Raw genomic sequence first — 26,737 nt, 5'->3', positions numbered from 1 at the left:
ATTCTTCGTGGTCCTTGTACTGTGTCAGTAACCTTCTAAGGAGAAATGAGTGATACGTTTGAAGTTTTTCACCTCCCCGACTCCAACTTTTCTCCTCTTTTGAGGCGGCCCATCTTCATTCGCCGCGGCACTTGATTTATACACCAAGTCATTGTTCTAAAGTCAGCGACTTCTTAGCCCGGGCTCTTCGTCCTTGTAAATCTCTTCAAGGGGTTGACTGGATGTTTGAATATCGTCGCTGAAGTTTAGGATCGTTAAAGCGTGGCTGAAAATGAGACTTTGGGTGTTTAGGCTTGAGCCGGTCTTAGAATATATACATATAGGTGGTTTAGATTCTTCCTTTGAGAAGATAAGAAGAGATATAATTACTTGTTCATTTAGTATTATTGAAAATGGCCTACAAAGACAAGGATATTCTCTAAGTTTCATCCTCTGCTGCTGTGAGACTCTTTTGAATGCTGTGATATCGTACAAAGAGGTTCTTTTAAAGCCTTTGATAGATGCAGTGTGAAGTTATTGAAGTATAAAGCTATATCAACCATTGATGGAACTTATTTACTACATGTTTTGTTCTCTTCAAAGCTGTTTGACATAAGTCACTTGAAAACATATTTCCTTTTTTTGAAGACTTAGGGCAAGGGGAGATTTCTGCCTGAGGCCACAATGACATTCCCAGGTGATCACATGTCTACAGCTGCCTGGACTAGTCTTTGCAGCTGACCAATCAGGGAGCTTCGTCAGCTTAGTCTCCATGAGGCTCTTCGTCTCCTCATCCTATCATGAATCACAGTCAACATGAAGTTGTAATCCTTCATTCAGGTAAAATTCAGCCTTTATTCTTTCATTGTCTATTCTACGTACATGTTTTAAAATGAGTCAGTTCGATGGCGATACCCAGATCCCCGATGCGGGCCCGCTGGACGAGGACTTGGACGAGAAGTAAGCAAAGCACAGCATCTTAAATGATTTTGACTTACCAACCGATATAGATACCCAAATCGACCTCGCAATCATTCGCCCACTCTTTTATTTCATCATCTTCTGACTGACCTTTTCAATCCATTAAACGACAACAAGAAAAAGCCCGCCACAGGTCCAGCTCGTAGAAAAGTTGGACCTCATGGACCCTCCAGTCTCAATCCGCAGGAGCGGAGAAGGGATATCATCCAGCGATTCATCTCTCGCTGGCGCAAAGATGTCGGCGATGATATCTACCCGGCCTTTCGTCTTATTGTGCCCGACAAGGACCGTGACCGTGCCATGTACGGACTGAAAGAAAAAGTCATTGGAAAACTGCTCGTGAAAATCATGAAAATTGACAAGAATTCCGAAGATGGCTTCAATCTACTGAACTGGAAACTTCCCGGCCAAAGTGCGACCAGTCGTATGGCGGGCGATTTCGCCGGTCGGTGCTATGAAGTCTTATCGCGAAGACCGATGAGGACCGACGTGGGCGATATGCGTATCGAAGAGGTCAACGAACGCCTGGATCAGCTGTCTTCCGCTTCCAAAGAAGACCAGCAGCTGCCAATCTTGGCTGAGTTTTATCGGCGCATGAATCCAGAAGAGCTCATGTGGCTGATCCGTATCATCCTGCGACAGATGAAGGTTGGGGCTACAGAGCGAACATTTTTCGACGTGTGGCATCCGGACGCTGAGCAACTTTTCAGTATTTCGAGCAGTTTGAGACGTGTCTGTTGGGAATTGCATGATCCGAATATTCGGCTAGAGGGGGATGAGCGTGGCGTATCACTGATGCAATGTTTCCAACCTCAGTTGGCGCAGTTTCAGATGCATTCTTTCGAAAAGATGGTACAACGAATGCGGGGAACAGAGCAAGATCCCACGTTCTGGATTGAAGAGAAACTCGATGGCGAGCGGATGCAGCTACACATGGAAACAGACAATTCAGTCGAGGGAGGCAAGAAGTTTTGCTTCTGGTCACGCAAGGCCAAGGATTATACATATCTGTATGGAAACGGATTTTTTGACCCCAATGGCTCTCTTACTCGACACTTAAAAGATGCGTTTGTTGATGGGGTCGATAATATCATTTTGGACGGTGAAATGGTTACGTGGGACCCCGAGCAAGATGCACCAGTCCCATTCGGCACGTTGAAAACGGCAGCGTTGGCCGTACAACGAGATCCGAATGCAAAAGGACCGCGCCCGTTACTTAGGGTCTTTGATATTTTGTATCTGAATGACAGGGAGTTGACACGCTATACACTACGAGACCGTCGCAATGCCATCGAAAAGGCTATAAGACCTGTTCATCGAAGGTTCGAGATACACCCATATACAGAGGCTACCACCGCCGCTGAGATTGAACCTATTCTTCGACGAGTGGTCGAAGAAGCCTCTGAGGGACTGGTGTTGAAGAACCCACGGTCTCCTTATAGATTGAACGAACGTCACGATGACTGGATGAAAGTCAAACCCGAGTATATGACTGAATTCGGAGAGGCTCTCGATCTCGTTATCATTGGCGGTTATTATGGGTCTGGGAAACGTGGAGGTGGTCTTTCAAGTTATCTATGTGGCCTGCGTGTAGATGATCCCACTGAATCGAATTCAATGAAATGTTATTCATTCTGCAAAGTTGGCGGTGGCTTTACTGCGGCCGATTATGCGAATATCCGCCATCACACAGACGGAAAATGGAAGCCATGGAATCCGAAAAGGCCACCAACTGAATTTATCGAATTAGCGGGTGGGGAGGCCTCTCAAAAAGAAAGACCCGATGAATGGATTCGGCCGGATGAATCAGTCGTAGTTTGCGTGAAAGCTGCATCTGTCTCGGTCAGTGAAGAATTTCGTATTGGGTTGACTTTACGATTTCCGCGATTCAAGAAGCTGCGGATGGACAAAGACTGGAAGAGCGCATTATCTGTTCAAGAGTTTTTGGACCTAAAGTCCAACGTGGAGAAAGAGCAGAAAGAGAAAGAGTTTACAGTCGACAACTCGCGCCGAAAGCGGGTTAAGACATCTACAAAAAAACCTTTGACTATCGCGGGTTATGATGAGGATGCGAAGGTAGAATATGCAGGTTCATCTGGGAACGTGTTTGATAAAATGAATTTTTGTATTTTCCCCCATTCCAGTATTTCTGGGTTAATATTTGCTGACCTAGTCACTAGTCATCATGACCGACACAAACGGGTCCAAGAAAAAGACCAAAGCTGAATTAGAGCAATTAGTCAAATCTAACGGCGGAAAAATCTATCAAACAAACACAGCTGCGCCTCGCACAGTCTGCATCGCAGATCGTCGAACAGTCAAAGTCGCATCTTTACAAAAGAGTGCGCGCGATGATATCATCCGACCAAACTGGCTGCTTGACTGCATCAGGCAGAATGAGATTGATCGACATTTATCGTCGTATCTTCTACCCTTGGAGCCACGGCATATGTTCTTCACGACGGAGGAGAGACGAGATGAGATTTCTAATAACGTCGATGTTTATAATGACAGTTATGCGCGAGACGTTACGCCTGAAGAGCTTAGAACCATTTTAGATACAGCGAAACCTGGGAAGCAACAATTGGCCGAAGATGATGACAAGATTCACGAGATTTCAGAAACTGTTTTTGAGCGAAGTCATGAGGAAGGAACCACGCCGCCGGGTTGGCTTTTCAAGGGATTAACCATACATTTCCATGAGTCCGTAGACTCGTCAGATAGTTCACACCAGATCCGAACCTTCCTCGCTCGAAAGATGACTGAATTTGGAGGCGCCGACATTGTCGACAAATGGGAAATCGACTCTAGTAAAACCACCAAGGGACGCGGTCACCAATCAACAGCTAACTTCCCTACACACATCATCGTCGCTTCTTCGGATTCAGCGAAAGACGATATCGCAAACATACGCAAGACTATCGCGCAACAACAGATGTCTGATCGCGGCTTGAAAGTCCCGCATATCGTTAGTATGGAATGGATTAGACAGAGCTGGAAGGAGAAGACGTTGTTGGATGAGGATCGTATGTTCCACTCTCCCCACCATTTTCGATCACCTCCCTTGTGAAATATATCAAGCTGACTCAATCTGTTCAGAATTCTCGGCATGAAGCAGGGTTAAAGTAGGATATTTTGAATGATACTTTTGCATAATTTTGCGTCTCGTGTATAAAATAGCAAAGACTGTTACTTTGAGCACATAATACACATTCACCCCGTCACAGCCGTCATAGGCAGCGACGTGCGATCCCTCAATCTTGACAAGATATCAATATACTCATGCGTAATCCCCCATGTCGAAGCCAAGCCCGACAGGATCCGAATGCCTTCCTTCAGAACCCTCGATGGTCCCTGAGGACTACATATATCTCCTACACCGGTCATGTTACCTCTCATCGCTTGACCTTCGCGGACAAAGAGTTGCACAATTTCGTCGTCGCAGGGCCGGTCGAGGTGGACAAATGTTGGGGTTGCGTCGTATTCGGCTTGGTCTTGTCCAGCTATTGCTGGTAAGGCTGTCGTTTGTGAGAGGCGTGCGCATGGATTGTAACTACAGATACCGTACGCCCATAGAGCTAGAGTTGCCAGAAATACAGATACTGGTTCGTGGAATGCATTCGTTGAATAGCGACGGACATGCCAGAATACTGAACCTGCATGAATCATAGATAGCCGAGCTTTGTACTGATCATGCATCACCCAACGCCAGGCATGCTGCCAGTCAGAGTTGCGCTCGAGTCTGTTATCCCACGGGAGCGTTTCGTTGGCCAATGCCGTGGCCAAATCTCGGATTTCTCGAAATGGTACGAGAAGCACAACTCGTGCCGCATGCAAATGTAGGACGGTAGAATGCTCAAATCCAGCTGCCTTCGCTATTGTTCCATTGGCATGCCAGTGAAGTGTATCTAGACAGTCGCAAGCACTGTTACGCCACTTGGAATACATTGGGACTCCTGGTAGCCATACTGGGCTTGAAGGAATTGCTGCTTCGCGCGGTTGTCTTGCAGCATTGGGGTTCCAACATGTAAGCGGGCTTTGGAAGTAATCGCTCACTTCCCATAGTCTTTGATACAGGGCGTGAAGAAGCAAAGTATGACCAAACTCAGAAATGTTCGGAATCGATCTCTTTTCGATGAATAAAACCTCAATGGCTGAATGAAGAGAAACATTGTCACCATGGTATTGGGCTTCCCAATCTTCCTCGGACATTGCATCCCATACGCTTTCGTGTGAAGGAAGGGGCGCTTGCGCATCTTGAAGACTGAATAGTGGTCGAAAATTGATGGCAGTGTAAGCCAAAGTACTGTCAACAAGCCAAATTAGATAACCAGTTCTTCGTCTTGTTTCGATATTGATCCAGTCTCTCCATGAAATACCAATCGTCCTGTTCAATTGTCCGCTTGAAACAAGTCTCTCTTGATGAGAAAACCGTACCAGGTCATTCAAAGTACCAGAAGCATATTCCTTGGCTTGACTATCAACGCCGTGATAAAGGCCAATGCAATTCAAAAGCATTGCCTGAATGAGCCAAATAGGCTTTGTTCCAGTGTTGTATTTATCCTTTTCGACAAGTATGGCTCGACGTGCAAATTCTTGGAGAGGGTAAGCATAGTCTGCCGTCTCCGGTGTGTTGATAAGACAGGATCCAATTGCTGCCATAGTAAGCGTCAAGATCCAATGACTTTGCTCTAGATCGAAAGTAGGCATGTGAAAGACTGGATAGACTGGCTGAAATTCATCCAAATAGCTGGAAACGAAAAAAGCTAGCAGATCTGCTCCTGGGAAAGTAGTGGTTTCAAAAGCTGCGAACAAGGTCTCAGAGCGACATAATTTGTTGAACATGTCAATAAGTCTTTCATATTTGTTGGTTGATATTTGCTTTGTGGCAGATACGTTTTGATGTATCTCCTGCACTAGATTATCATGCATGTCTGGAAAAACCAACCTTGGGCGTTGTTTGGGTAAAAAAGAAGAAATTGACTCTTCTACTTGGTCAGAATGCGCGTTCTTTCGTCGCTTTTGCTTTGTCAGGCGGGCGCCTTCACCATCCACATAGTATTGACCACAACTTAATGCGGCATCGTCACTCGACGAAGAGGACGGGGATCTATCTTGCGACGAATTGCCAAGTGAGTGAGGTCTCGGTATAGCCGCGTAAGGAATTGAACCAGGCTGTTCTGTCCCGCCAAGTAACTGTATGTCGCCCACGCTTGTGGCAGGCTGCATCCAGTCACTTTTGGCGTTCAATCCATCCAGCCACCATTCATTCATCGCGTTGTATGTAGTATTTGGGTCCATCGGCAGTGGTGCATTCATATCTTTCAGGATATCGATTGGAAGCCAATTTAAGCCCAAATCCTCGACTGGATCAAACAGCTCTGGCGCTATCGGCAAGTCTAACGTGGACGGCTGTGGAAGATCGAGAGGCATCGTAGTTGCGGGAGATTTTAACTGATCCATAGGGTTCTCTTCCGACAGAAGATGATCCGTCATACTGTAAGGAAAAACGGCCGTACTATTCGTAGGACCTGTTCCAGACGGACTTGTCGTATAGGAAATTTGTGGACTGTTCTGAGCCTGCACATTTGGACTTTCAGGCTGATCTTGAAAATTAAGTATCGTAATATCTCCGTGGCTATTCGCAAGGCTCCGTCTTCTAGATTCTGTTTCGTTACTTGATGTCCGTGTCTGAGATGCTGTATTATAATTGATGAAGCGGAATTGGATTTGTTGGTCGATCGATTGAGATCGAGGGCTTTGAAGGCTAGTAGAGGCCTGCCGCTTGGGTGTATCCGTGTTAGACTGCTGTGTGACCGACTTCTTCCCTCTTGGACAAGCTTTAGTAATGACGCCGGCCGATTTTTCAGGCGAGTCCGCGGAACTTTTGTTTTTTGAACGTCGCTCTGTTGGGTATTGGCAGCTGATCGTACGACTCTGGCATCGGTGACAAGGTTCACCACCGCTACATCGGACGCGAGCAGATGCGCATTGCGAACAAGCCCGGAATGTTTTGACCGTGATACGATGGACACGGTCAAGTCCCCCTTCTATGCTCTGTGCGTGGTGACTTTGGTCATGTCGATAGAGGGTATCACTATGAATAATTAGCAGCTAAAAATAACTCGACTTACAAGCATCGTACCTTCTTGAAAAGCAGCGGCTGCATTGGGCGCATCGAAAAGGCTTTTCTTTGGTGTGGCTACGAAGGTGCCTTTTCAGATKCTCTGGTCTTCTGAATGTTACATCGCATATAGAACATCTCGGGGTCGAAGACGATGGAGAAGACATTGCCTTTCGGCGCTGGGAGCTCTCTTGAGCATCCATAAAGCACTATCCTGCATCCGACAGTCGAGCTCTAAACGGATTCGTCGCGAACGTTGTGATCACTTTTGATCTTGAAAAGCCGCGATACATGCGAGTGAAAACCTAGTCAGGTTGTACAAGCATTGAATGAAGCATTTCAAGCTGGAGACTTGCGGATAATTTTATTCAATCCTTTCTTTTGAAAAATACAAAACATCCAAGAAATGTTGAGGCCGTGATTCACGCCTTAACCGACACTTGGAGTCGCGGGGGACAAAATCTGGGGTAGCGGCAGGKATATACTCTGGACGTCGAGACAATTGCCGATTGCCCTTCTCCGCACCGCCTACGCATGGTCTGTCTGTTGTAAAATTGACTGTCCTCCGTGAGATCAGAAGCCAATCACACAGCACCCTTGCCTTTTTACCATCATTAAGGTGCATTGGTGTACAGCTAACCAAGGTGTCTATTGGCTAAACCTTTGTGGATAGGGGAGACCGTTACTCCACATCGGTTAAAAGCGCCTTTTCCTCGTCCTATTTGCCGGCATGCCACCGCCTGGGGTCGATTTGTACTGTTGGTGCTGTAGCTCCAGGGGTATCATTGGGACGCAGATGCGGACCATCGCATGGAGGCTGCAATAAGATCAATTTAAGGCTTTCGTAGACACCGGCGCAAAATCGCTGTGAAGTTTTTCAAGATGCCTTAGATCAGCAGGTGATGCTCACCAAGATACGACTATAGGGAACATTCTTACGATTTTAGCCGAATCCACTCCCGCAGCGTTATTTGACACCTGATTTTTAGGGCTACTAGATGGACGATGATCCACATTTGTCATGACGTCCGCGATGAGAGCCAGAACCAAGAGACTGCTGCTGCTTCAATGATGGGAGAGAATATTTGAAAATTCAAATAAGACAATATCAGTCTGGAAGTTCTGCCGGGAAGAAGTAGCAGAACACGTGCTTCCCGCGCGAGCGATCTGATAGTCTCTTCCTGCTGAATGTTGATGACTATGACCCACCTGCGTGGTCCGTACTCCGGACAGACAACAACTTCTTTACGACATTCATTATCGACATCACTCTCATTACCATGGTATAGACTAATTATGAGCCTATATGCCAGAACCTATATCTACGAAAACGCATGCCTTGCAATATCGTCAGCTACAACTTCGTCGATAGAATCAGTGCCGTTACCGATCGTCTTTCAGCTGACACTTGCTTACCCAACAATTCCGAAAAGCCCAACAGTGAAGAACATCAGAATTCCCTTGAACCAGGAGACGCGCACATATGGAATAAATAAAACAAAAGGCTGCATGCGTCCATGAGCGCTGGTATCCAGACCGTCGTCCGTGACGGTCGACGGATGTCTCGGCAACCCACTGGCAATGCGATGTTGAACTCCACCGCCCTTCAGGGTGCAAACATGGCTTTCAATGCCCGCTCACCAAATCGCGAAACTTCTCTAAGTGCTCAGAGCTCAAGAGACGTATTACGCAACCCTACCAAATCCGATCCGTCTCGTTCTCCACGACGTGCAAATGAATCCGAACCCGACCCCGTATCGGAGATGCCGGAGGCTGGTCTTGTCATGGATAGGATAAAAGTCTTCTCTGGAAGTACCGTGTCGCGACTCAGTCGGAATAGAGCCGGCGCTGATGCCCCTGGATCTGATACCCCTCAGATGCAAGCTGCGCAAATGGCAGCTTTGAGATCATCGGCTCSAACACCGCAGGCTGTTCCTGCTTATCCATCGGTCTCTCCAGTTAGAAGAGCAATGACTGGTAGCACCGCTTCCAGAAAAAAAGCTATCTCGCCGGCACCGAAGCCCGACTTTTTGTCGGTCCAAAATTCCAGATCCGTCCATGCACCAGTCCCTATCCGCAGAAGTTCGATTGTCGCGCGGCCCCTGGCGGGTAGCTTGGAGGAAGAAAGAGCAAGTTCAACCAGTGGACGTCTACAATCTGGGAGAACAGAGTTACCGGGTATTCCGGCAAAGGACCGAGGCCCTAATGCAGACGAGGCCATTCTCTCACCGATCGAAGGAGATCCGACACTTCAACCCAAAACAACTAAATCTAAACCACAACCGCCTGCTACCAAACCTAAGCTGACACAGCCAGCAAGCAATAACAGATATTTGCAACCTGAACCTTCCACAAAACCTCCGCGTCTAGGTGATGATGCTCAAGCAAAGAAGTCGCAGACTTCTGGAAACAGGAATACAGCAAGTCGCGAAACGAACCAGTCAGAGACTACCAGTATAAGCCGTTCACGTGCTCATTCAGTGGCTGATGAAGTGGCAAGCTCCAGTAGCCACTACACTACGCCCGGCCGTCAAAACACTGGAAATGCAAATGGACAGTCGGGTATGACGAAGGAAGCCTTAGCGGATGCGATAATTGCTTCTTCATTAGCTTCATCGCGTGCACCGTCGCCGTACAGTGCACTTCCACCGCTGCCTCCACCACGCCGATCGCGATCGCGCTCAATTCTGCATCCTGGAGATATATTAAAGAAGGACCATCGCACGACGCCCAGTCCTCCTAAGGGGCTACGACAAACTTTAAGGGATCCTCCTAAACCCGAAGTTGAGGACAATAAAAGTCCAGGTCGACGCCATCTGATAAGACACCATCCTCATAAGCACCATGAAGGTGATCGCAAGCGATGGCGTCAAGAAGTTACCGAAGCAGCCCGCAAACGATATGAAGGGGTGTGGGCTGCAAATAAGGGGCTGTGGGTCCCCCCAGAGAGTGTAATTCACCGAATCTTTCCCAATGTTGCACACACTCTGGTTTCGGCGGATCTGGTAGTGCACCTTGTAGTGCGCGATATATGGTCGCGCAGTCGCTTACCAGCTCACACTCTGGAGTTGATATGGAACCTAGTCGACCGCTCAGAGATCGGCATGCTATCACGCGAAGAGTTTGTGGTTGGTCTATGGCTGATCGACGAGACTCTTAGAGGACACAAGATCCCTGTCAAGGTACCAGACAGCGTCTGGGATTCCGTCCGCCATCTACCGGGAATAAAAATCCCTCAAGAATTCGGAGGCAGCCGATAACTAATAAACTAACTATATTTTGTCCACATATTGTACATAGATGCGATAGATGGAAGCATTCTTCCTACTTGATCCTAATTATATAGGAAAGCCATGCGTATATTACTGACATGGTGAGCTTGAACCTTCCCGGTTACGAAGGGAAAGTTAGTGTTAATGACGCGAAACTGCTTGGCGGGAGCAAAAACGCAACATTATAAATTAAAGTACGTACTACGCAGCAATAACCTAAATACCACGATACTATGATCGCCCCCCGTCTGTTTCAGAAGCCATGTGCTGGAGGAGCGCTTGCTAAGCCTCAGCTAAAATAATCAGCACTAACGAGTAGCTAGCTGCGACGTGAATATGCAGCAAATGATGGCACATGGCTTTTGACCTTCCCCTCTCGTCCTAAAGCAGTCCGCTTAGCGTTAACTTTGTTTCAGAAGGTACAGTCTAGTGAGACTACGTACATACCATGTACAGAGTCTGGTTGGGAGAGTATACGCACGTAGCAGCTCGGAATCAACCCGTAACAAGTTTCTTCAACGCGATCAACGGCGAAAGCTACCCCCAAGGGGCTAGCGGAGATTATCGCAACGCTCGGGCCTCGTGACCGTTATCCAGATTCCACAACAGAAAATGTTCCTGGGTGACAAACGGCATGGAGCACGAATTAGGCGAATGGTGAGGGTCGTAGTGAGAGGGCGAAGAGCCTGGAAGTGGATTAGTCAGTGAGCTGAAAAATCTTGTCATTGTTAAATGGCAATTGGGCGATCTGTTAACGCAGGACCAGGAATGGGGGCAGACTCACCGAGGGCCTGTGGGACTCGATAGGAGCGTGTGCGTGCACTGTGTGGCACGGTGGCAGGGATCAAAAGAAGAAAGATGAAGGAATTGAGTTTCGGGATCCAAAGACCAAAGAGGCGACAGTTCGCCGAGCGGAGACTAATCCGTAACGGCGTCCCATGACTGGCTCTGTCTTTTGATGCCTGGCTCCGTTGAGAATGCCTGAGGCGCGACACCCGAGGGCCTGTTTGGGCCTTGTGGCCTTGTGGCCTGGGGCCTGGACCGCTAGCTGGACCAAGAGCCTAGCTGCCGCCCCAGCACTCTGATCACTCTAATCACGCTCACTGGAGTGCCCCCCATCCTTCCGTTTCCATCCAAGCAGTCACACTGCTCGGACTTCCTATTCCATCCCTCTCTGCCATACTAGTAAGTCGACTTCTCGTTACATCCGTCGGTGATACGCCTCCCCTCGATTTCTGCTGCCTCGCTGCGTGAATGCTCGCAATCGGCCCAGAGATCGTCGGTACAGTGGTACCTCGATCCTAGGTTTAGACCCATTCGTGCTGATGATGTATCACAAACGGTTCTGCAACTACAACAGCCGCGCGGCACGCGCCCATGGAAGAGTCAAGGCCTAGAATGCATCATGCTTATCTCAGCGGTAGTGTCCCAGGTTTAATATCTATCTTTTGATTTGTCTTGGAACTGGCAGCTGCGTGCCATTGGCTCCGCCCAAGCATCTTCTGTCTCTTCGTCGTATGATGTTCATCATCAAAAAGCTAAAACCCTAGTGCGAATGCTCCCAAGACAAGGGTATTGTGGCTGAAGGGCGGGGCGCGATTTTCCAATGACAAAAGGTTGGGTTGCAGCTTGCCAGACGAGAGCACGGGAACCCAAAAAAACCTTGAAGAGGGCTGGCTCGGTAAGCTCCATGACAGATTGGCCATCATGCTTTTGTGCTCCCCACCCCTCTGGAACCCACGAGTGGCAGGAAATCAGGAGAAGACCTACATAGCTTTTTGCAACTGACGGCTGACGGAGTCCCTGGGTCACCGTGGATCATGGCGGCGAGTGTGTCCGCTAATCCCTTTCGGTCTCTTGAAGCAAATCCCGATATTATGACAACAAATCCCAATCATCGGGATTTGCTTTTCCCTCCAATGCTCTGTTGGCTATGCAGCCATCTGTAATTCTTACTCTTAGCCATGCCGCCAATGATTAACTTTTGCAACTGGCTCCTTTCCAGCTCTGGCGAGAACAGAGGTGCTGCATAATATTCTATCTATCTCTTCGTTCTTCCCCCCTGAACACAGCAAGTCAGTCCTTGATACTGGGACTGCCAGAGAGGGCCGATTATGCGTCTCTGCTGCCTTTTGCTCCCTTCTCCCCTCGACCCGGATCAATGGAAGTCGTGAGTGCGATCAAGGCGTTTGCTCGGTACTCGGCCCCTCCTCCTTGACTTAGGGGTCTCAATACCTTTACCCAAACATACACCTCATTAAAGTCAAAAGAACTGGCTTCTCCTTGGTTGGAAATCCGAACTTCGGGATTAACTCCCGACATCAAGGTAGCCCTGTGCCAATCGCAATGGTGTTAGGGCATAACCAATATCAGCGAGATCTCCAGGAGCAACATTTTCTTGCTGAAGAACAACCCCAATTGCCGGTAGAGACCTCGCAGCCATCTGGAAACGCCCCTGTTGTTCGAAGGAAATTTGCCAAACCTCCGGTCAAGGTAGCGTGTTTGGCATGGTAAGGGCTTCCCATAACACACGGCATTTGAGGAAGTGACGATCTGACCCTGGCCTTGACAGCCGTGCATCCCGCACACGATGCGACGGGCAGGAGCCCTGCTCAAGCGTGCGTCTTTCCATCTCTTTCTTTATCTCATTCTCATTTTCATCATCCGTACTTGAGCGCGTACTAAATTTACCTCCTTCCGCCAACAGTGCGCAGCCAAAGGAAGGGCATGTTCGTATCTACCCAGCAAACGTGGAGGGCCTCGAAAGAAAAAGTCCAGTGTTCCACCGTCTGACCCTGATGAACTGGGACAACCTAGTCCTTGGGATCCTCCTATTGTGCAGAATGCTCATTACGAAGAAGGTAAGCCCATCCAGAAGTTGCTCTCACGATCGGCACAGAGTTGATTTTCATGTTTAGCAGATGGCGCGTTTAGTCAAATCGAACCAATGGCCTTGCCAGGAGCCGGGTTGAGGCATCTCGACTTCAACCCCGAGGTACAGGGCATGTTTGTTGGAATGTTCGCCCATCCTGGAGACGGCCACCATCCAGCTGTGCCTGTGTCGCAAGTCCCATTGGCTGCAGGAGGCAAACAGCCAACTGTGAGAGTGTATGGCAGTGAGCAAGATATGTAAGTTTGGCGGACAAGCGGTCGGAAGCAAGCAGGGTACTCACTGAATCGGAAATAGATTGAATGCTTACTACGAATTTATTCACCCATATTTTCCGATCTTACCTCCAAGCATTGCACAGMCTGGTCCGGATCTTCCGCTAGAAGACGCAGGCTCACATCCAAACTCTCCAACCGACGAAGTCAGTCTTGCTTACCGGCCAGTTTCTCCCCTCAGTTGTGCAATATCCGCGATTCTTGCCTTGGTTCCGCTTCCCAACATCCCTGACTCAGCCAGTGTCATGTTGCGAAGATCATATTCACAGACCTACGCTCGATTAGCGACGATGAGGGTTGAATCTGATGGTGAGCTCATTGATTCAGTAACCGATCCGTCCCAGGCGCTGAACCACACTCAGCCAACGATCAATAGACCGCCGTTTCATCCTCAAGCGTCTGTGGAGCTGGAAAGTATTTTGGCTTTACTTGTTTTGTCCGTTTACGAATATGCGCAACGCGGAAATATGATGAAGATGCGGTATCGCGCTGGCCAGGCATGGGTTTTGGCTATGAACCTAGGCCTCAATGCGCTCGGCCCTGAGCAGGATGAATTTATGGAAGCCAGGAGGAGAGCATGGTGGATGACTGTACTGTACCCTGAAGAGCCCTTGTTTATTCACCAGATTTCTGATTCGTGGAATGCAGTACTTTTGTGTTCTTCAAGGATCCATCGCGAGCGTTACGGTATTTGCTCCAAAACTGGTGTGTTTATGCGAAGATACTAACTTATGGAAGCCTTCTCCTGTTATGATTAACGATACTCGATTCACGACGCCTTATCCTCAATTCGCATCAGATCCAGAGGTACCACAGATTTTTCCTCCGCACCAATACTCATATGCCTAATGTTCAACGTCACAGGGATGGTCGATTTTACTCCAAGCACAACAAGTTCTCGTAGCCTCCAATCAGTTTGCCGTGGATCTCAACAGGTGTCTCAAGGCGCGGTCCAATATGCAGTGGATATATGATCAGATGAAGCAACTGGATGCGTGGACTTCGTCTTTGATGACACAGGCCAATGCTCCACCTAGCGTTCCACCGCCAGGGGGAGATATGAGCATGGCTTCCGAATTCGTTACAGCTGAAAGTATTCGAGCCATGTCGAGAATCAAGCTCGCTAGGTATGATGCGATACTGGGAACATAGCTTGGGAACGATTTTGACTAACTTTTGATATGATTGTAGTGCACAGATTAGGATACACCAATTTCGAGCCTTCTCCGACCTTCCTGTCTTTTTCAAGAAGCACTTTGATTTGGCACATCCAGGTTCCGACGTGAACGATCCGTTTCACATAGCGAATAACAGCGATGGTAACCCACTGGAATGCCAATGCCATCAATTCCACCCTATGGGTAACGTCTTGCCCACCGAATATAGCGGTTCAGCATCTGATTCCTCAGCGGCGGCAGGTACTGGACCCGTTCATCCGCACTACTGCTGGCTAGGTCCCGGGTTCCCATTCAGCGCTCAGCAGTCTTCAGATATATGCCTTCGAGCGGCTCTGATGATTTCGCACATGCTTGGGAGTTTGCCGTATCCCCTATCACTGCGAACTGACAACCGTCGAGACTCCACTAGACATCCACCTTTTGGTGATCCTGGTTTACTGGATCCGCATACACAGTTCCCACGCACTATGCCATATTATGCTGTTTGCACTATGCAAGGTAGCTATGCACTATCAATGCTTGTTTATAAGACACGGGTCGCAATGTCAAAAGACACCGCCGCCAACGTTCTATACGATGAAGGACACCAAGCCTCGGCAGAGCAGATGCTAGATGGCCTAAGTAATGGATTGGAGCGTATCGTTGGGGTTATCTCTAACTTCTCGAGGGCCTTCGAGGCGCTGAGCGGTATGAGAGGTAAATCATACTATCTTGCACGGCATATTCTTAGCCTTCTGCTAATCTAGACTAGAAAATATCGAAAGAGCGATCCACACGGCGTTCTCCCAACCTTGAACTGACCGACCATCATGCACATCTATTTTGTGTATACTTATACACCAATATAACACGGAGGGAGGGGGGGAGGGGTTTAAAATTTTCATGACGGGACAGTCTTGCATCAAAATGGTCTGGGGCGTTTGAATAATTGTCGAAATACTGACGAATCTTTCACAAAAGTATTGTGACCCTGTTTTTCCTTCCGGTTATGCACGATATGGAGTTTTTTTTCTCAGGTACCTTTACTATGTATGTACATAGTATATTCCGCGAATACCCTAGATACAAGAGAATTGGATGAAATGGTATATGTGACGTTGATGTCATAGTGATGCCAAAAGCTACTTTTTTACACTTAAGACATCCGAAGTAGTACTGCATATGTACATTATTAACATTCCACTTCCTGACTATAAAAAGATAGAACCATAAATCGTAGAACAAGGGGTCACTTCTTTGCTATCGATCTTTCCAATCACAAAAGGTGGGGGTAAAAAAGAGTATTCTATTTCTTAAAGCTTGGACCGAATCCCTTCTAACCGAAACTTGACGTCTCTAAGCACCTTAGTCGCTGGTTTCCACTCATCGAATTGTTGGAGGAGCTCAAGGCTTTCTTCGTGTAGTTCGTGACGTACGTAGTCTTCCTCTAAAAGACCGCGTAGTGCGAAGGGGAGGATGTATGGATTTGGTGTGGCGGTTAGGTTGTGTCGATGGATGTGCAGGGAAGGTGGGGAGGTGATGGTCGAGGTTTCGAGGGCGAATTGAACTGCTGTGCTAGTCGGGTGTTAGTTTGGAAGTCGGTTGAAAAAAAGGGATGGGAGATGTACTAGTATATGTTCTCTTCGTCGTGGAGGCGGGAGTGGCCTTCGCCGCCAACGAGACTTCCGACAAGAGGAGCGCTTAATTCGCGGATGAGACCGTGGTCTTGGATGCCGAGATTTCGTAGTTTTAATGCGAAGCCCACTAGATGAGAGAGACTGGTAGGAGAATCTTTAGTTAGTTGAAGCAAGTTTCGAGAGAAGGACGGATTGCACTTACAAACTCGGCGCGTGGACTCGTCCGTCCACAAAGACAGCTCGATAAATATATGGATGAGTTACTGAAACGAATAGTGAAGACTAGAAGGGTGATTAGCAAGTTCCAGAGCAATATACTTAATTGACAGCATACCTCTAGAGAAACCAACTGATCGTCTATGCTGCCAACATAAGAGATACGCACACCAAACTCCAATGCCGTCTTCAGTGCTGCCTCATAATCTTTAGAGACCTTTGTTGTCGGATGCGCAAAGTCAAAAAGCTCTCCTGCAGATCCCCCAATAAATCTGGATTTATAGTCCGGGAATGGCCCCAAATTCACGCCAGCCATTGCACATATCCCAACACGAGCGGCGTCCAGGCATCCGAAGGCAATCAACTTTGCAACAAGCATAATTGTAACCGGAACACCTTGACTATGACACGCAAACATTATAAATTCAGCTTTTCGAATCTCTTCTATCCATCTTAGCAAAAGCTTCCATAGCAAGTCGACTCTTTCAGCGATGCGGCCCTCTCCCTCCAAAGCGATCTTTTCCACATCACAATGATATCCGTGACTGTCGGCCCATTGATGAATTGCTTTGGCTGCCATAGTCGAGAATTTGAGAGACGTCCCAGTGGGCTGACCGAGTACTGTGCGCAAGTATGGGGCAGGGAAATAACCATGAACGCCAATAGCTAGTGCCTTTTTGGGACGAGGCGGATCACGAAGTGCAAAGACCTGTCGATTTCCAGAATCTTTCGGAGAATATATCATACGACCCAGAGTTTGCAGCCATGATGGTGACTCTTGTAAAGCAAATGTGTCCTTGAAGGAAGGAAGCAGTTGGTTTGTGAGCACGCTTTCGAGCTTTGTTGAAGCGGTGACTTCTGATGTTTGTGCTTTTGCGGATAATTGTGCAGCAGAGGCTTGGGCGGCCGTCGTTGTTGTGTTTGTAGTATCCTCCACCACTCCAGCAGATTTAGCATTCTTGTAATCCACTGATTTAATAGACTTTCTTGGGGATTTCTGCTGTGATTTGATTGTTGATGTCGGTGTTTGGGCATTATCAACCTGAGCAACAACATCCTCAGAGTTGGACTGCACTTTTGGCTGTCCTGATACTATCAATTCACCAGGTTCTTGTTGACTCTCAGAGCCTTGTTTCTGCTCTGTATTTGAAACATCCCTTGACCAAAAGGCCCATCCGCTTGACTTGCTAGGTCCTGATGTTCGCTTCGATGAGTAATTGTCTTGAGCCTTGTCAGGTAGCGAGCTTTGATTATCACTCGTAGCCGCGGTTTCCTCTTCCATAGGCTCGCCTTGTTCGATGCGAGGTTCCTTTACTGAGGCCTCTTCTTGAGGGTCTTTAGATTGACTAACATTGCTCGTCCCCCACATTTGCATCCATGAACGTTTTGGTGGTGTCGGAACATTTGTATCATTTTGCTTTCGCGGATCCGCATTAGGTGATATTCCAATTTCAAGCGTATTATTTGTTTCAGTTTCATTCTCGCCAGATTTCGAAGCCTCCGGTTCTGGTTGAGGCACCTCGATAGCTGGCCTCGGCCCAATTGTATCAGGAGACTTTCCCATGATGCCCTCTTCCGAGCTCGGCTTATCTGTCGATGTCCTACCTAAGCCAAACCAGCCGAACCAGGTAGATGTAGGTCTCTCATTAGACTCTGACTCTTTTTCAGGAGTGGATGTTGTCTGGGTATCATCTGTGGTAGTCGGGTCTTCTGCGTTCGAGTCCTCCTTGATCGGCGTAAAATCTTGATTCAAGGTCGATTTATTGGAATCCTCGCTTTCCGGTAAGCCAGACTGTGTTATGCCTTTGTTCACAGCTGAATTTGAGGCTGATCCATTCGAATCGATGTTGATACGCGTCGTTGTAGCATCTGCTGGAAGAGAGCGGTTCGAGACGCCAGTCTTTCTTATTAGTTGTATCGAACCGGGCCGGTTTGGGCTGCGGAGTTGAGGTAGAGAAGTCGTCGAAGAGACCAATTCCGAGGCTATGTTTCCAGCGGCAGAAATGCTCTCCCGAGCAACTTCTGTCACAGCAGCGGCCTTCCTGCCATGCGGCCAAGTCTTGGTCGTCCAGGCCTAAAGATGATCCGGGTCAGTCTGAAGAATCTCACTGCAATATGGATATTGGTAAAATGTATACCGATTTACCGGCTCGCTTGGGCGACGTCAAGCCGTTATGTTGAGTCGGTTCCGAATTGGACGTTGGGGTGCTCGGGTCTGTGGCCGCGGGTGTCGACTTCAGCTGCTTTCGAGGTCCCATGGAGCTGAATCTAAGGACGAAAGAAACATCACTAGAAGAACGATCTATATTATATGAAAATGCTGTAGCTTGTAGCTCAAGTCACGGCGTATAGTAGAGGCGAGTTGTGAAAGAGTCAAAGGCGTATGTTGTGCCAGCAAGCCAGGCAGCCAGCCAACCAATCAAGCCTGTGCCCAGGCGCTGATGTCACCGATCATGGCCCCCGTGATTCCCACCAAAAACCAAAAGTTCGGTGCTAGCCGTTTCTGCCTCAGCACTCAGGCACTAGGCTGCGGCTTCGACCGAGGCTCCAAGTGCCAAGCCATGGCACGTGATTCAATTTCCCAAAGAGGCTAGCATTGCCAAGCCTGGAATTAAGTGTGCTTTCCTTTGCAAGTGGAGAGGAGCTAGTCAGGTCGATAAGGATTTTTTTTTTGATCGTTTGGCAAGAGGCATCTTGACGACCTCAACCCATAACCCTGTGGCGCCTGCCTTATATTCGATTATTGGGTGGTAAATATGGCGATCCAGAAGAAGGTTCGCACTCATAACTCATTTGTATCACAAATCATCTGAACATCTTCGCTAATGACTTGTTGATCAGCACGGCAAAGGTCGTTTGGATAAATGGTATAAACTCGCGAAAGAAAAGGGTTATCGAGCTCGTGCTGCATTCAAGTTAATCCAGCTTAACAAAAAATACGGCTTTCTTGAAAAGAGCAAAGTTCTTCTCGATCTTTGTGCGGCTCCGGGAGTAAGTTTTTTTTTCCCCTTGCTTGTTGTTGCTACGATGCTAACGAAAATTACCTAGTCATGGTGTCAAGTCGCCGCAGAATGTATGCCAGCCGGCAGTCTTATTGTCGGTGTCGATCTCGCTCCAATTAAGCCTATTCCCCGAGTCATCAGTTTCCAAAGCGACATCACCACGGATAAATGTCGTTCGACCCTTCGATCTCACGTCAAGCATTTGAAAGCAGATACAGTTCTCCACGATGGTGCGCCTAATGTCGGTACAGCTTGGGTACAGGATGCTTTCACTCAAGCCGAATTGGTGTTGCAATCCATGAAGTTGGCGACCGAGTTCTTGAGAGAAGGAGGAACCTTCGTCACCAAAGTCTTCCGTTCCAAAGACTACAACCCTCTGCTGTGGGTCTTCAAACAGCTCTTCACATCGGTCGAAGCCACCAAACCCCCGTCATCCCGAAATGTGTCAGCCGAGATCTTCGTCGTTTGCCGTGGCTATAAGGCGCCGAAACGTCTAGACCCAAAATTCTTGGATCCTCGACACGTGTTTGCTGAATTGGCCGATCCAACCCCCAACAATGAAGCCAAGGTTTTTGAGCCCGAGAAGAAGAAGCGTAAGAGAGAAGGTTACGAAGAAGGTGACTATACTCAACATAAAGAAATCTCGGTAACGGAATTCATCAACACTACCGATCCGATTGCCATTCTTGGTACTTATCATACGCTGAGTTTCCAGCAATCTCCTACTGGGGATTTGGCTTTGGCTACTCTTGAAAGACTCGAGGAGACTACAGATGAGATTCGAAAATGCTGCGAGGATCTTCGAGTACTTGGTAAGAAAGAATTTCGAAGCCTGTTGAAATGGCGACTGAAAGTCCGAGAGAAGTTTGGTCTTGTTGTCAAGAAAAAGAAAACCCAGGAAGAGGCTGAGGAAGTCGCCGAGGTTGCACCTATGGATGAAGAATTGGCCATTCAAGAAGAGCTTCAACGTCTGCGCGACAGTGAAAATTCGCAAAGGAAGAAAGAGAGACGCAAGGAGAATGAGAGGAAACGGAAAGAAATTGTACGAATGCAGATGCATATGATCACGCCTACGGATATTGGAATGGAACAAGCCGGTATTGATGGGCAAAGTACTATGTTCGCGATGAAAGCTGTAAATCGCGAGAACGCTGCGGACAAAATCGCCTCGGGAAAGATGGCCGATTTGGAGAGCGAGGGGGAATCGGAAGCGTCCTCCGGTGAGGAAGAAACCGACGACGAGGAGGATCAACTTGAACGAGAGCTCGATTCACTATACGAGACCTACCAGGAACAAAAGCAAGACCGCGACTCCAAATTGCGTGCAAAGAAAGCACGTAAGGATTACGAAGCAGAGGAGTGGGAAGGCTTTTCTGGCAGTGACAAAGAGGAGGGCTCGGATGTCGAAGACGATGACATGTCTCTTTCATCTACGAAGTTACCTCAGTCGGCCAATCTGTCAAAGCAGGCATCTTTGTTCTTTGACCAGGACGTATTTGAAGGTTTAGAGGATATTGACGAGCTTGATGACGAAGACAGCGCTATTGATATGGAAGATCGGCCAGCACGTCAGTCCACCAAGGAAGTTGCCGCCAAATCAAAGGCTGAGCCATCGACTAGCGAAGACCAAGAGGTAGATGGTTGGGGTTCTTCGGATGAGGAAATAGAGAAGCCAGATGATCCTCGGACAAAGGATGGTCGATTAGGTTTGTCTAATACTGCTTCTATGGTTTGGAAAAAATGCTAACGATGTACAGATATCGATATTATTACTGCAGAGGCAATGGCTCTTGCGCAACAAATAGCTACAGGCGAAAAGACTGCCCAGGATATGACAGATGATGGATTCAATAAATTCACCTTCCGGGATAAAGACGGCTTGCCCGAATGGTTCTTAGACGACGAGGGAAAACATAGCCGTCCCCAACGACCAGTCACAAAAGCTGCAGCGGCAGCCATCAAAGAGAAGCTGCGAGCGATCAATGCCCGACCTATCAAGAAGGTTCGCGAAGCCAAGGCACGAAAGAAGTTCAAGGTTGCCCAGCGACTGGAGAAGCTGCGCAAGAAGTCTGCTCTACTTGCCGAGGATGAGGGTGTTAGCGAGAAGGACAAAGCACAAGCTATTGCTAAGCTCATGAGCAAGGCAGCCAAGAAGAAGCCCAAGCAGCAAGTCAAGCTGGTTGTTGCGAAGGGTGCCAATAGGGGTATCTCTGGTCGTCCCCGTGGTGTCAAGGGCAAGTATAAGATTGTGGACTCGCGTATGAAGAAGGATATCCGGGCACAGAAGCGGGTGGCCAAGGCGCAGAAGGGGCGTTAAAAGTAGATCTACACATATAGACGGATAAATGCATAATACTATGTACATGCCATGATATTCTGTTAGAGGTTAGAGAGTAAAGTAGCACAACGTTGAAAGCAAAAAACCGAGGGCATGGAACAATCTCGAGGGCAGCGCAGTTGATTGGCTGCGGCACTTGCCTAGTAACCATCCCCCGCCGAACCGCCACCGGCCCTGGCCCTGGGAACTATTTTTCAGATCTCAGCCATCACTGATCAGCCTCTTCCTTTTGCATCTCGCTCTTTTTTTTTGACAAGTTATGTTTATATCCCCGCTGTACAGTTATTGTATATCATTTCCTCACGTTCTCTTTACATCCGTGTTGTCATATTCATAGTATAATTTACCAAACTCTTTCATCCACCCTTCCCACGTGCTCGAGCTGAGACCGGCTCSTACAGCGCGYCTGATCTGTGCACATCGCTATCGACGTTATGGGTTTCTTTGACCACTTACAGAAAGGCAACGGATTTTCGCTGCAAGCCAAAAAGCCTCAAATCCGCAAAGTTGTCACCCAGAAAAAGCCCGTTCCCCAGTCACAGTCACGCTCGTCATCTGCCGGAACCACCGATTCTCACCTATCGCCGCCAGTCAGGTCTACGCCTATTGCGAAAAGCCGAAGTTCGAGCACCCCGTATCGGAATAGCGAAGTCTCCCCAAAGCAGCGACTTCGAACCACGGTTTCTCGCCGGAACCTCAAGCGGCCGTCGCCAATCCAGCGACTCGAGAGCGATGACGATGATGACGACGAAAATGATACGGATACCTCCTTCGAAGTTCGCAAGCGCACGAAATTGAGGGACAGCGTCGAACCGGATTTGGCCCGTCGCATAAGGTCAGCGGAAGCATTTTCCAAGGATGGGCCCAAGGCCCTCAAGATGGTCCATGCAGCAGATATCACCGCCGCGAAGGCCGTGGGGAAATACAAGCCGGCATTTGAGAAAGGGGCCGACAAGGACTTTTCTGAAATTAGATTACAGTACCCGAGTATATTGAGAGGCGAGCGATACCAACTGGGAGTCCCGAAGGAGAATGACGATTTCAAGCCACTCGACGATATCGTTCAGGTGGTCGAAATGGTTTCTCAGTACTATATCCCCGAGGATATGCTTGACGACTTCAACCACGAGTCCACAGGGATTAAGAGGCGGATTCGTCGAGCTTTTGCGCATACCTCTGAAGACGAATTTCGAGAAGTGATATCCGACTACAATCGCCTTGTACAGAAATATGTATCCGACGGGTCTATCGCAAAGCATCTAGACGAAACGCATGCATTGCAGTTACCTCTTGTGGAGCGCATATTGACGCAGATCTATTCCCGGACGGTTTCGCCCCGAGTCGACTCGCTACGTCAATATGAAAATGGAACTGATAATGTATATGGAGAGCTTTTGCCTCGGTTTATTAGCACCATCTTCAAAGAAACGCATCTAAAGTCCGGTCAGGTATTTGTCGATCTGGGATCCGGAGTTGGCAATGTGGTTCTACAAGCAGCACTCGAAATCGGATGCGAGAGCTGGGGGTGCGAAATGATGCCCAATGCCTGCACTTTGGCCGACTTGCAACAAGCCGAGTTCAAGGCACGATGTCGTCTGTGGGGAATTACGCCGGGAAAGACTCGCCTTGTCCAGGGCGACTTTCTCACAGAACAAAGCATTATCGAGGTTCTCAAAAGAGCCGACGTCGTGCTCATCAACAACCAAGCTTTCACCCCGCAACTCAACAACGAGTTAATCAACCACTTTTTGGATATGAAGGAAGGCTGCAAGATTGTCTCGCTCAAATCCTTCGTGCCCGCTGGCCACAAGATTACATCGCGAAATTTGAACTCGCCTATCAATCTTCTGGACGTCCGGCAACTAAATTACTGGTCCGACTCTGTGAGTTGGACGGATGTGGGCGGTACCTATTTTATCGCCAAAAAGGACAGTTCCAGATTGAAAGCGTTTGCTGATAGTCAGGGATACTGAGTCCATTATTTTTTACATTTTCTTATACCTTCTCGACGATGTCTTTTGTATTGTGATACCACTTTATGATTACGCTGGACACTGCGCCAGCATGTTATTCTACCTAGGAACTTGGGGCTCTTGGACATTTGAGTACTTGATTTGTCGTGTTGATTGGTTTTCATGTTCATATTTTGGAGACTGTCTTGTACACTAGTTTTAGACCCGCTTTTGAATATATATATATTAGAAGATCAACCTAACATATATTGTAACAATAGTCTATTCTGGTCTAAGAGATGTAGTGATGCTAGAACTTGGACGCCTCATTCATGGCGTCCGCCTCTTTGCCCATACGGGCCATCCACCGATCAATCAATTCCTGATTCTCCCGCTGTAATTTACTGGAACGATCCTCAGCCATGTTGAGCTGTAAGTTGAGCGATGCTAGCTCATCTTGAACACTCTGCACAATATTCCGGTTAGTAAATGCCTCTTAACCATGAAGTTGAGTGGCCACGAACATCTAGTAGCTTAGCCTTTCCACGCAACTCCTCATCGCGGTCTTTCAACCGAAGAGTCAGATGCGTCCGCTCGCCTTCTAAGGACGCTATTCTTCTTGAATCTTGCTGCGTCCTGGATCTCAATTTATCCAACTCCGTCGTCGTGCGGGTAAGTTGTTCCTGAAGCTCAGAGCGGGATCGCTGGGCGGCGGCTAAGTCTGCCCTAGCTGCTAGAAGGACATTCTGTGACGCGGCGCCGGCACCTGTGTTACTGTTTTGTGGTTGTTGCTGGGAAGGAGTGGAGGCTCTTTTCGGGGAAACGGGGTTGCCTGCTACCTCCGGAGATAGTTGAGTTTGCTGCCTGTTGACAAGTACGGCGTTGGTAGCTATGCGGTCGGCGAGTCGAGTGTCTATTGGACTTGGTCATTATCATGGCTGTCTTGGATGACGGGCGTGGGCATTCATACAAGCATCGTAGAGACTGCTGTTTGCTTGCTCGCGTTCGTCACGAGCCACTAGACCCGCATAATAGTCCTCTCGCCAGTTGGCCATCGCTAGTATGTCAGCCTAGACATGACGGATCTTCTTCACACATGCATCCTGCAAAGGCCCAGTAAGTTGTAGTAGTACGGAAGACAAAGATGCCCCCCTAGTATGATTGTCGTCGTGGAACAGAGTAGGACGGATTTGTTTAGGCGGCAGGCTGGCGGGGKCCCTGCCTAGTCTGCTCTGGGTAAGTACCTTAATCTGCGAGCGGACACTGTGATTGGGCCTCAGCCTGTTACCGCCGCATCCACCGCCCTCGTGCTATCAACGTCACGAGGCTCGTTCCTCTTCCAAGTCTCATCAATCGTTCACCTGTTACCATTTTCCGTGCAATTGTTGCATTCAGTCACTCTCTCGTTTTTCAAGAGCAACCGCATTTAAATCGCTGCAGTTATGGCGTCACGAAAGAAGGTCTTGTTGAAGGTACGCAACCGTCGTCACAGCACTGCTCCGTCTGCATTTGAGTAGGGGTTGTCCTATTGTTGCAGCTGCTGATAGCTTGCGTAGGTTATTATCCTTGGAGACAGTGGTGTTGGAAAGACCAGTCTGATGAACCAATATGTGCGTATTATCGAACGGAATCAGAACGAACTCTCGTCTTATCAGCATACTCATGTATGTGCGGACTACAGGTCAACAAGAAATTCAGCGCTAGTTACAAGGCAACAATCGGGGCCGACTTTCTCACAAAAGAGGTACTTGTGGATGATCGACTGGTGACAATGCAGGCATGTTACGGATTTTCTATGTGTGTTCGGCTTGGGAGAATGGTATTACTGACTGAGCCTCTTGTAATAGCTCTGGGACACGGCCGGTCAAGAGCGTTTCCAGTCCCTCGGTGTCGCATTCTATCGCGGAGCAGATTGCTGTGTTTTAGTGTACGACGTCAACAACTCCAAGAGTTTCGAAGCCCTCGATAGCTGGCGAGACGAGTTTCTGATCCAGGCAAGCCCACGGGACCCTGAGAGCTTTCCGTTTGTGAGTATGACGGAAATTCCGGTTGTGGGCTGAAATCTGACGTCGGCAGGTTGTGATTGGTAATAAAATCGACGTGGAAGAGAATAAGAGGATGATATCATCGAAGCGAGCCATGACATTCTGCCAGTCCAAAGGCAACCTTCCCTATTTCGAGACCAGTGCTAAAGAAGCACTCAACGTCGAGCAGGCATTTGAGGGTAAGCCGATAGATGTGAGGAATGTGTCTAGACTAATACTAACGTGCTTTATTTCCCAGTGATCGCCCGCAGCGCGCTTGCACAAGAAGAATCGGAAGAGTACGGCGGTGGAGATTTCGGCGACCCAATCAACATTCGACTCGACAGTGATCGTGACGGCTGCGCTTGCTAGAGTGTGGAAGTGTTTGAAATCGAAATATACGTCAGTCATATGGCAGTGCTACGCTGTGCTGCGAGCTCCGTTACTTGTAGACCCGTCTATAGCGACCAACGGTCGAAAGACTACATCCATCTTCACCAGTGCTATTCGATTTTGTCTATCTATTTTATGCGTGTGACATGTCTATTGTTTGCTACTTGATTCGCAATTTCGTCTGTCTATGTTTTGCGTGTTTGGGCCCAAGACTTTCTTCTCTTTATTTTCATCTTCAGGAGTCTGGGATATTCCCCGTTTTCATGTACCCTACTTCTGCTCCATATATTGCCATATCTTCGATGCTCGAACTCGAATACATAATACTTACTGTGACGAGTGTTTGATTAAGGACTGCATGGGACATTTTGATACCTCGGTATGTAGCAGGAATGTATCATCTAGTACCTTGTATTATTGCCCTAGTTAAGTTAGTTGCATGTAATTACTAAGTTGAGCAAAGACTGACTCATGCCGTCCGATGTTATCATCCCAGC

At 48.2% G+C, this 26,737-nt stretch overlaps 9 protein-coding genes across 9 annotated transcripts; 6 read left to right on the top strand and 3 right to left on the bottom strand.

Annotated features, from left to right (window-relative positions):
• Positions 1 to 871: 871 nt before the first annotated feature.
• BHQ10_005923 (uncharacterized protein) lies at positions 872 to 4,030 on the top strand (the record flags this gene model as incomplete). The annotated part of the gene is made up of 3 exons (XM_040878452.1): positions 872 to 939; positions 990 to 3,085; positions 3,141 to 4,030. 3 exons carry the CDS (start codon positions 872 to 874, stop codon positions 4,028 to 4,030), a joined length of 3,054 nt encoding a protein of 1,017 aa, XP_040734427.1.
• A 143-nt stretch (positions 4,031 to 4,173) lies between these two features.
• Positions 4,174 to 6,393, bottom strand: BHQ10_005922 (uncharacterized protein; the record flags this gene model as incomplete). The annotated part of the gene is made up of 1 exon (XM_040878451.1): positions 4,174 to 6,393. The coding sequence occupies one exon, from the start codon at positions 6,391 to 6,393 to the stop codon at positions 4,174 to 4,176; it is 2,220 nt and encodes a 739-aa protein (XP_040734426.1).
• Positions 6,394 to 8,601: 2,208 nt separating this feature from the next.
• BHQ10_005921 (uncharacterized protein) lies at positions 8,602 to 10,344 on the top strand (the record flags this gene model as incomplete). Its single annotated transcript, XM_040878450.1, has 1 exon — positions 8,602 to 10,344. One exon carries the CDS (start codon positions 8,602 to 8,604, stop codon positions 10,342 to 10,344), a length of 1,743 nt encoding a protein of 580 aa, XP_040734425.1.
• Positions 10,345 to 12,702: 2,358 nt separating this feature from the next.
• On the top strand, positions 12,703 to 15,494 carry BHQ10_005920 (uncharacterized protein; the record flags this gene model as incomplete). The annotated part of the gene is made up of 9 exons (XM_040878449.1): positions 12,703 to 12,856; positions 12,929 to 12,974; positions 13,174 to 13,217; positions 13,275 to 13,485; positions 13,544 to 14,168; positions 14,260 to 14,328; positions 14,386 to 14,648; positions 14,713 to 15,395; positions 15,451 to 15,494. The coding sequence occupies 9 exons, from the start codon at positions 12,703 to 12,705 to the stop codon at positions 15,492 to 15,494; spliced, it is 2,139 nt and encodes a 712-aa protein (XP_040734424.1).
• A 497-nt stretch (positions 15,495 to 15,991) lies between these two features.
• BHQ10_005919 (uncharacterized protein) lies at positions 15,992 to 18,789 on the bottom strand (the record flags this gene model as incomplete). Its single annotated transcript, XM_040878447.1, has 5 exons — positions 15,992 to 16,253; positions 16,307 to 16,456; positions 16,518 to 16,597; positions 16,650 to 18,605; positions 18,670 to 18,789. 5 exons carry the CDS (start codon positions 18,787 to 18,789, stop codon positions 15,992 to 15,994), a joined length of 2,568 nt encoding a protein of 855 aa, XP_040734423.1.
• Positions 18,790 to 19,287: 498 nt separating this feature from the next.
• BHQ10_005918 (uncharacterized protein) lies at positions 19,288 to 21,850 on the top strand (the record flags this gene model as incomplete). Its single annotated transcript, XM_040878446.1, has 4 exons — positions 19,288 to 19,305; positions 19,373 to 19,522; positions 19,580 to 21,239; positions 21,291 to 21,850. 4 exons carry the CDS (start codon positions 19,288 to 19,290, stop codon positions 21,848 to 21,850), a joined length of 2,388 nt encoding a protein of 795 aa, XP_040734422.1.
• A 455-nt stretch (positions 21,851 to 22,305) lies between these two features.
• On the top strand, positions 22,306 to 23,844 carry BHQ10_005917 (uncharacterized protein; the record flags this gene model as incomplete). The annotated part of the gene is made up of 1 exon (XM_040878445.1): positions 22,306 to 23,844. One exon carries the CDS (start codon positions 22,306 to 22,308, stop codon positions 23,842 to 23,844), a length of 1,539 nt encoding a protein of 512 aa, XP_040734421.1.
• A 289-nt stretch (positions 23,845 to 24,133) lies between these two features.
• BHQ10_005916 (uncharacterized protein) lies at positions 24,134 to 24,878 on the bottom strand (the record flags this gene model as incomplete). Its single annotated transcript, XM_040878444.1, has 3 exons — positions 24,134 to 24,289; positions 24,348 to 24,736; positions 24,794 to 24,878. The coding sequence occupies 3 exons, from the start codon at positions 24,876 to 24,878 to the stop codon at positions 24,134 to 24,136; spliced, it is 630 nt and encodes a 209-aa protein (XP_040734420.1).
• A 387-nt stretch (positions 24,879 to 25,265) lies between these two features.
• Positions 25,266 to 26,219, top strand: BHQ10_005915 (uncharacterized protein; the record flags this gene model as incomplete). The annotated part of the gene is made up of 5 exons (XM_040878443.1): positions 25,266 to 25,295; positions 25,380 to 25,487; positions 25,671 to 25,850; positions 25,900 to 26,047; positions 26,107 to 26,219. The coding sequence occupies 5 exons, from the start codon at positions 25,266 to 25,268 to the stop codon at positions 26,217 to 26,219; spliced, it is 579 nt and encodes a 192-aa protein (XP_040734419.1).
• Positions 26,220 to 26,737: the final 518 nt, after the last annotated feature.

This window comes from Talaromyces amestolkiae, assembly GCF_001896365.1.
Source record: "Talaromyces amestolkiae strain CIB chromosome Unknown scaffold10.1, whole genome shotgun sequence".
NCBI lineage: Eukaryota > Fungi > Ascomycota > Eurotiomycetes > Eurotiales > Trichocomaceae > Talaromyces > Talaromyces amestolkiae.
This window is presented reverse-complemented; position numbering and strand designations above follow the sequence as displayed.